The 9,010-nt window shown below is 35.6% G+C and overlaps 2 protein-coding genes across 3 annotated transcripts; both read right to left on the bottom strand.

The window, feature by feature from the left end:
- Positions 1 to 611: 611 nt before the first annotated feature.
- On the bottom strand, positions 612 to 5,374 carry erich2 (glutamate-rich 2). Of its 2 annotated transcripts, none has more exons than XM_026256479.1 (11): positions 4,566 to 5,374; positions 4,151 to 4,202; positions 3,921 to 3,960; positions 3,706 to 3,742; positions 3,402 to 3,500; positions 2,401 to 2,523; positions 2,024 to 2,115; positions 1,723 to 1,895; positions 1,583 to 1,640; positions 1,425 to 1,496; positions 612 to 1,070 (listed from the first exon to the last, which is right to left on the bottom strand). In XM_026256479.1, exons 1-11 carry the CDS (start codon positions 4,661 to 4,663, stop codon positions 901 to 903), a joined length of 1,014 nt encoding a protein of 337 aa, XP_026112264.1. In that variant the 5' UTR covers positions 4,664 to 5,374; the 3' UTR covers positions 612 to 900. The 2 variants fall into 2 exon arrangements, with proteins under 2 accessions (XP_026112264.1, XP_026112263.1); XM_026256478.1 differs by having other exon boundaries at positions 613 to 1,070; positions 2,024 to 2,118.
- Positions 5,375 to 5,476: 102 nt separating this feature from the next.
- LOC113088113 (transcription factor Sp5) lies at positions 5,477 to 6,851 on the bottom strand. Its single transcript, XM_026255690.1, has 2 exons — positions 6,727 to 6,851; positions 5,477 to 6,454 (listed from the first exon to the last, which is right to left on the bottom strand). The coding sequence occupies exons 1-2, from the start codon at positions 6,757 to 6,759 to the stop codon at positions 5,606 to 5,608; spliced, it is 882 nt and encodes a 293-aa protein (XP_026111475.1). The 5' UTR covers positions 6,760 to 6,851; the 3' UTR covers positions 5,477 to 5,605.
- Between the last annotated feature and the right edge of the window lie 2,159 nt (positions 6,852 to 9,010).

Raw genomic sequence — 9,010 nt, forward strand, 5'->3', positions numbered from 1 at the left:
AAATTCAGGACAGCTGTAGTTTAAATTAATTGGAAGACGTTTGAATTCAACAAAGTCACTGCTAAAAATACATACATAAATAAAATAAAATAAAATAACTGGACTACTCAAAATATTATACCTATATATTATATAAATGACCTAATTAAACAAAATGATGTTCTAAGAACATTTTCTAATGTGAAAATAAATGAGTTTCTGAATGTTTCCTTAACGTTCAAAACGTCCAGTTTTTAAATGTTTTAACGTTAAAGGGACATTCCATTTTATCATTCCGTAAACATTAAAGGAACGCTTTGAATGTTCTCTGAAAATTCTAAAACAAGTAGAGACATATATGAATGTTAGATAAATGTTAGATGAACGTCCAAATAAACACCTAAAAAGTTCAATGAACGACGTATAAATTATGTTTTTGTGCTAACATTTTGAGAACATTATTAGAGACCAGATAACTTTGAATAAAAATTATATTCAAGTTACTTGATAATGTTGAGAGAACCATTCCAGAAAATTTGCCAAAAATAAAAATAAAAATTCCTTTCTTGTAAAATGGGGAGCTTTTTGACAACTTTCCATTGTGACAACTAACCCCTGTTCAAATTTTGGAACTGTTTTTCCCCTCCATTAGATGGCGCTATAATGTCTTGCACTTTTCTGAACAATTAAACCGATAAAATCAAGTAGGAAATAGCTACTTTATTATCTTAAAACATATAGATTACAGTTCACGCAGAATACAATTTCAAGTCCAGTCAGTATTAGACATAACTGATCATGCAAGAGATGCTAAATATGACACACATTGTTTATGAGCATTAGCTGTATTAAAACAAAATCAATACTGTACGTGATTAGGACCACTACATCTACAAGACTGTTTGTTTGTTTATTTGTTGTTTATGATGAAGATGATAATGTATCATCTGTGCCGTCAGTGGACTCTTCATCTGAGGACTCATCATCATCATCTTCATCATCATCATCATCATCAGATGTGTCTGATTCATCAGATTCATCATCATCAGATTCATCATCATCATCATCATCATCTGATTCCTCATCTGCTTCTAGAATTAATGATCATATCCAAATAAAGAAGGTGAATTCAACACTATACACATTTTAAGTCTTTGCTCGCACATTATTAAAGTTACCCATTTGGAACATTGCTTCTAATTAAATAACGGTATTTAATTTTCATTAATGTCTGCTGTGCTTATGAAAACATTTTTGGTTAAAGCAGATTAGAAATACATATCACTATGCTAATTTAAAGACTAAGGAGGAAAATCATAGAAAAACTTTTTTTGTCATAAGAATGTAAATTCTACAATTTAACAATTTAAGGGTCAAAGCAAAGTGAAACTACCATAGATAGATAGATAGATAGATAGATATAAAATAATAGATTATAATCTCACCTATCATTAATTTTTCTTCTATGAGAGGCAGGAAGCTCTTAGCCTCTGAGTTCTGAGGCTCATAAATTAAAACTGAATTTAAAGAATTATGAAAACATCAGTATCACTTATATGCAAAATGCCAATTGTAAACAATAGTAATTCACATGGCTACTTACTCATCTGACAGAGTTTCTTGGCAAGTTGGTAATTCCTTGTCATCATGGCCTGTAGAAACTGGATTCATAGAAACAAAAACAGAATATTTAGTCAATAGTGATTTTCAAATCAGGTACATGACGTGTCCTATATGCCTCACCTCTGCAAACAGTTCTAGCGGCACGTGTCCTTCAGCGCTCTCATTTCCATCCTCTTCACTCTGTGCCTCATGAGGATCCTGGTCATTTGCAGAGGGCACTACTTGAGGGGCCTGGATATGTAGTTCATGAACACTTTCTGACTGGACATCACATTCCTCTTTTTTTTCTAATGCTTAAATTGAAAACGGAAATCCATTTTTGGACACCATGGGTATCACAAAATGCTTCAGATATTCCGAGACAAATAGATTGAACAATAAATGTGTTTAAAAGGACTAAATGATAAAACAGATTCAGTACCTGTCATAATAGGGGGAGCCTGTTTAGGTAGTTTATGTCCATGCCTGGTTACATTTCTGAAGGACGGTGCTTTAGAGGCATTATACCCTCTGCTGCTGAAAAAAATGGGTGATAAAAGGTCAACTATTAGAGATCACTGGAGCGAATGAATGCCATCAGCTTCCCTGCTTTATGCATGTACGGCCCATAAACCACATCCCATGCATGACCCAAAGAGCATGCTGACCGGAATACAAAAAGCAACTGATATACTCAAATTAAAAAATGAGCTTGTTTCTTTATTCCTTTCAGTACTGTGCATCTATCTTAATTCTCTAGTATAGAAAACTTGTTGCTTTTAGTTATTATTTTGTGAAATTAAATGCTTGTATTTTTACCTTTTTGAAGTGTATACTTTGAGTGTGGTATCTGATGTTTCAGAGTTCAAGGAAGGATTGACCTCTGTCTTTACAGAAGGATCCTGACCCTCTGTCTTTTCACCAGGTTTTACTTTCATTTGCCTGTATATACAAAACAAAAGCATCTGAATGATGGTTGAAGTGGATCAGTACAATACAAATTTTGCAGATATGCATTCTTATTTCAAGTAAATAAGTTTAAAAAAAAAATAGTTTCCTGAATCTCAGCCCATTCCAGAATTGGAGAAGTTTAGCATTCATTCAATCACTTGCTCACCAATGGACGCTCTGCAGTGAATGGGTGCCGTCAGAATGAGAGTCCAAACAGCTGCTTGAAACATCACAATAATCCACAAGTAACCCACACCACTCTTTTCCATCAGTTAGCTTCCATCTTTAGATGGTCTTAAATCCTCACTTCTGGCCAAATTATTAGTCCATAATCCACAATAATGTTTCCTCCAGTGTAAAAGTTGCTTCCCCTGTTGTCCTCACACAACAAAATCTACAAGTCATTTTATTTTAAACAGCTTTGGACTGTTTTTGCTCATAAATCTGCATATTTCTCTCCTGATTCAGATTAAACAACTTTTGTTCACTGGAGAAAGCAATATTATGGATAGAGGACTTTAAGGTATTTAAGATGAAAACAATGGTTTGTTAGTTAAAAACATCTTGATGGATTTTTTTCTTACAAACATGCAGCGTTTTGTGGATTATTATCAGCTGTTTGGACTCTCATTCTGACGGCACCCATTCACTGCAGAGGATCCATTGGTGAGCAAGTGATGCAATGCTATATTCTCCAAATCTGTTCCAATAGAGCATCAAACTCATCTAAATCTATGGCGCCCTAAAGTCATTTTCAGCTAATTTTCATTTTCGGTCAACTAATTGTAAATATCACAGTTCTTTTACATTGACCTGTTGACTGACATTAAATATAGGACACTGTTATTAAATGTCTCTACTGCTTTTACCTTGTGGAACATGGAGCTTTGAGTTTAATATTTGTTGTCTCAGAGTTTACAGATGGTCCCTGTCCTTCTGTCTTTCCACTAAGTTTTGGTTTGTGTTGCCTACACAAAATCAAACAAAGCACCTAGTACATTTGACATGGACATGGTTTTTAAATCAAGTAACGTGTATTGTATGAATCAAAAAGCATATCAAATTCAAAAGACCTGATGGATCTGCAAATCCAGTAAAAATCTTTATTGTTTAGAGGTCAGCATTCGGACAATATATAATGGTAGTGACCTTAAAACGAATGTTTAAACCTACTTTGGTTTCCATTCCACTGATTCTTTTGCCACTGGATCTACAGAACAAAGCAGTTAATTGTATTAACCCTTTCAGAAGAAAAATAAGCCTTAAAGAAACCAAGTCATGTGCATGTAACTGCTAAATGTTACAAAACAGTTGCTATAGACATTGTGTGTATATGAATAGATAGGCTAGATATTAATTCCAGCAGACTAACACCTAAATTATTTTACCTGTTGAGCTGCCAACCTCTGGTTTTAAGGGTGCAACCTCCTTTAGCAGAAATAGAAAAAAGACACATTGTGGACAAGACTTAAGTCAAAACAATGCTTTAAAATAATACATCTACTACAAAAATAGCACAATGATTTACATCAGATACAAATGTTTAAGTTCTGAAAGAAAACCCGATATCAGTATCGAACTGGAACATGAATGATCTCCAAATGTAGATTGTCCTGACCTTTTCATTGACTTTGGATGAGACTTCTGAGGGCCTTCCAACACACTGTAAACTTATAATAATAATAAAAAATAAACAATTTATCAGTTAAAGAAATGGCTTATATGTATTTCTACAAATACAAATCATATAAAAAAAATACAATTGTGTTTTCATGCTGAGTTAATGTAAAAATATACCCTGATATAGCTAGCATTCTCGATGTACAGTAACTTATACTGACTGTAACTCAAGAATCTGTTGAATTTTTTAAGTGTTGATCACTATCAGCCATTCTACTGCGATATTTACAGCGAACAAAGAAAGCAAACTAAAGTAGAAAACTGGTGTAAACTGTGAAAAATAACGGAAGTCATGTAAAACATATTAGCAAGCAAATAATAGCATGAAAAGTGCCATATATGAGCACTCTTACCTGTTCATCTGTGCGAAGTGTCTAACTCTCTCTATATAAAGACCTATCGACTGTATTTGAGATATAAAGCGGTATTTTTTTCTTCTACTGTCTGTCATAGAATGTTAAACCTACAGTAACACTTTTATGAAGTTTCTTTGACTTTCTAAGCCTCGTCGCAGTTTGAGAAGACACTGGAAGGTTGGAGCGGAAAAAGCGTCCTGTTTCCATAGCAACTGGAGGCGTCACCTCTAAATAATCCGAGCGCAACGTGCTCCTCGCGGAACGAACGTCTGACGTAACGCTTTAAACATGCAAAACTGGCCCCAGTCCCGAACAAAATACAAACACAGTATATTTGTATTCCACAATATGCTACAGCATAAAATTACTGTATTAAAAAAAATAAAAATAATAATAATAGCAACAACAATAATAGGCTGTATACACAAATACTCTTCTAAATAATAAACAGTGCACAAAATGCTTTTCTTTGGTTCACGACTATTTTAACTTTCACGTTATCAAAAAACGACTAAAATGTAAAAAAAAAAAAATACTAGGCTATGCACTTGATATAGCCTATTAGTAGCCTAATGTATTTTAGAAAACTAAGGTAAATGGCAACGTATTTGCTTATGTTCCTCTTAACCCTAACCCATATTGCATAGGGTCAACATTATTACTTCAGAATTTCCTAAGGTCAAAAGTTTTCTGTAAAGACACTTACCTTAAAGTCCTGACGTTAAAACGCTTTTGAACATTTCAGAAAGTCAGAAAAAAGAAAGACTTGGCCTAACCACATCTTTTAAGCGTGTTGACATCAAACAGTTTTTTGAAACCAATTATGATTTTTTTTTTTTTTATGAAACATTAAACACAAACATTTTTGAAACTATTGATTTGGCCAACAAATATTGTAATTAATAAAACGAAAATATGCACAAGTATAACATTTACAAACAAATGTGACAACTTGCCCCAAATAAAAGATTAACTTGAATTAAAAACACATCCCAACATTTTATATTTACTGACAAAAAGTGTTCACAAAATTCGATCTAAGACTTGTGTTCAAGAGTTTTGTTGACGTGCTCCAGCACCGGGAACAGCGCTCTGTTCTTGCGCATCAGGTGCGTCTTCAGGTGTTTGGCTAGATGGTCGCTGCGCGTGAAGCGTTTGGCGCAGTCCGGACAGGTGAAACGCTTCTCGCCGGTGTGCGTGCGCACGTGCCGCTGGAGCTCGTCCGAGCGCGTGAAGCTCTTCCCGCAGAACATCCAGCTGCAGACGAACGGCCGCTCACCTGCGTGCCACCTCAGGTGCGCTTTCAGGTGCGACGTCTTGCCGTACACCTTCCCGCAGCCCGGCATGTGGCACACGTGCTGCTTTCTCTTCCCCGGCGCGTGGCTGCTCTTTTGGCAGTTGGGGCACATGCACCTCCGGCATCTGCGAGACTTGGAGTGCAACAGGGTTGCGATTTGAGTCTGGTACTGTCCGAGCTCAGGGTGACCCAGAACCCACCCGCGGGGGATCTCAAATTGATGTGTTGAGGAGTGATTTGGAGTCCACCATTGGTCCAAAAGTCCATTGTGCGTGGGCACGTAAGACGTGGGAAGAGTAGCGCATGCTGACGCACAAGGCAACATCTTCAGGGGCGAGAAGTCATAGTGCTCGGCCGGGGATGTCAGTGGCAGTTCGTGGTGTGGACTTAACGGGGTCTGGAGGTGCTGTGAGAAAGTTGAATCACTTCTCCAGGGATGGAAGAGCTTTGGTGGGCAGCCTTCATATGAGATGTGCTGGTGCTCCATGGATCTGGGTGCACGGGAATGGCAGATGCGATTACAGGTGTCTTCCAGCAACATCAAGGGGGATCCTTTAATGGGTTCTGGGGTGGAGTTTGGCGTCCGATCCTACGAAATCAAATATCAGTAATTAAAACGAACGTTTGATTGATTAGTACTCCAAGTAATCCAGTTCTATATTCTAGAACTTGGACTATGTAAGGCAATGATTAAGAGTGAGACCCACTGCTCTGAATCGCACTGGCACTATGTTTTGTGCAAATTAATGCTTAAAGTTAATGCATAAAATAATGAATCCCCCTAAATCAACATGCATACTTTAAATCCATCAAAACGATAAGTTTAACACAGTTCCTCTTTAGAGAACACTCTTTACGCACCTGAAGGAAAGCTTGCAGTGGGTCATTGCGCATTATGGCTCTCGCAGTTACGTCACACCAATGAAGCCTTGTCGAGCCAGAATCCTTACAGTTCCCAAAACTGCGCACCTCAAACAACTCACGGGAGAATCCTGGAGCAAAGTGAACACACTGGCATCATTTCATTGAGTTTGATCAGAACTCCAGCCAGTCAGAATGAAGAGTTTTCCCTTTGAAGTTTACCGCTGCCCAATCATCAAAGAATTACGGAAGAGCTCAAATCTTTTGAGTGTTTGCTGTTTTGGATGATAAAAGAATTTATTATTTGGAGGGTGAGATGGGTAGACATGAAGGAGGTGCAATTAATGAATGAATTAATCTGGATTAGTTGAATGGATCAAAGAAATAATCAAAATATAGTGTATATTTCACTGAAGAGATACATTTAAACATACAGTAATATGAAAAGTTGCAACTTTAAATTAAATAAAGGGGTACCTACACAGATTCAGGTTTGCCTGGTCAAACATATAAAATATAAATAAATAAACACACATACATGTAAGGATATAGATATTAGTTTCATTTAAGAAAAATAAAAACAATAATGTGTGCAAGTTTATAAAACTGTGTGGACACCCTTCATAGCAGAATATATATAACTTGATTATTGCCATTTCTGTTTTATTGCCATTTTTTAAAGTTTAAAATTAATCTTTGTAATAACAGTTATTTTAAAAATTAGAACAATATAAGTTAAACAAACAAAATGGTTGAATATAATTTAAAAGGAATGCAGGAACATAAGCTTACTCTCTGAAATATATCATAGCAAAAGTTTTTCAGGAACATACAATTTGAATGTCCCAGCATGCACCAAAAGCTCAACTGAATTTCTCTTTTGGATTGAATTTAGTTTAAAATATGTGTTTGCCTGTATTTCATTTGGAATAAACAAACAAACAAATAATGGAACACCATGGAGGCATTTTTGTTCCATTTCATTTTATTAGGTTTTTCACAGATAAACATTGCAAATGGTTAAGATTGCATAAATAAGGATTAATAAAAGAAACCTTTAGTATTTTAACAATATATTTGACAAAATTCAAAACAGGATTAATGAAGAACAAGTGTTTTGTTTCTGTATTTTTGCTAAATTATACACATTAGAAATCTGTACAAATATAATGCTAAATCACATTGCACACAAAACTTTAAAACTTTAATATATTTGAATACATTTTTATAATTTTTTTCACCAACTATTTTTGAGAAACCTTGAATTTAACATTTCAAAAGATTTTACAGTTTAATAATATTACAACAATTTAAAAAGAACAGCATGGAAACTCGCTGGTCCTTTCACTATGACGCAGTGAGAGTGAAGGACATGGTTTAGAGGCAGCGTGTGGGAGGCTGGCCTATTGAATACCTCTTGAAGTGCTTACAAGGGTGTCTAGAACTAGAGCAACATCTGTGGCTTTCCACAACAAAGCAGAACTCTGTTCCTTCGCGGCACGCAGCTTTGAAGTCTCATGAAGACAGAAAGCAGCCATTGTTCTCTCAGGCCTACATGAAGGCCCTCCAACTTGGGTCTCTTTAATTTAAAAGTTTCCCCCAGTAATGCGATAGTTCTCTCCTGTTTCCCTTGGTGAACCTTTGAGGTGAAGCCTGGTTTTGTGTTTAAAAGCCAGAGTTCTGGCGAGTACTTTAGCCCTGGGTCATGAACTGTGGGCCTTTTGAACCGGTCCTGCTTAAGAGTACATAAGCTGATGAATGCAGTCAATTACTCAGGAGTCACTGTTAATAAATAGGTATTTTTTTAAAAGATACTGCCACATTTAAACTTTGTGTAAACCTAGTTAACCTCAAATTTCTTGTCAAATCTTTTGAAGACTAAATGATTTTATTGATTTGAACATATGGGTCTATTTCATCTAAGAAACATCTCAGACCTTATACAGAGGCTTCAATAAGAGCTCCTGAAAGAGCGACCAAAATGTGCAACACAAAATATCCTCTGGGAAATTATACTGTTTGAAAAGAGACTTCTTAGACTCATTTTTCAATCTCTTGTTTACATATGATCTATTATTTGGAAGATATTTCAATTCAAAGTCACTCAAAGAAGGATTGTAGTAATAGTACAGAAATGTTCACTAATTTTTGCTGATGTGTAATATATGCATAATGCATAAAAAATGCATAAATAAATAATTTATTAGGAATGCTTGTCAATAGATTAAAAACAAAATAATTAGTAAAGTGTGACTATAAGGTGCTCAGTTCGGTGAAAATGTAA

The sequence above is a fragment of the Carassius auratus genome, chromosome 6, assembly GCF_003368295.1.
Source record: "Carassius auratus strain Wakin chromosome 6, ASM336829v1, whole genome shotgun sequence".
NCBI classification, from domain to species: domain Eukaryota; kingdom Metazoa; phylum Chordata; class Actinopteri; order Cypriniformes; family Cyprinidae; genus Carassius; species Carassius auratus.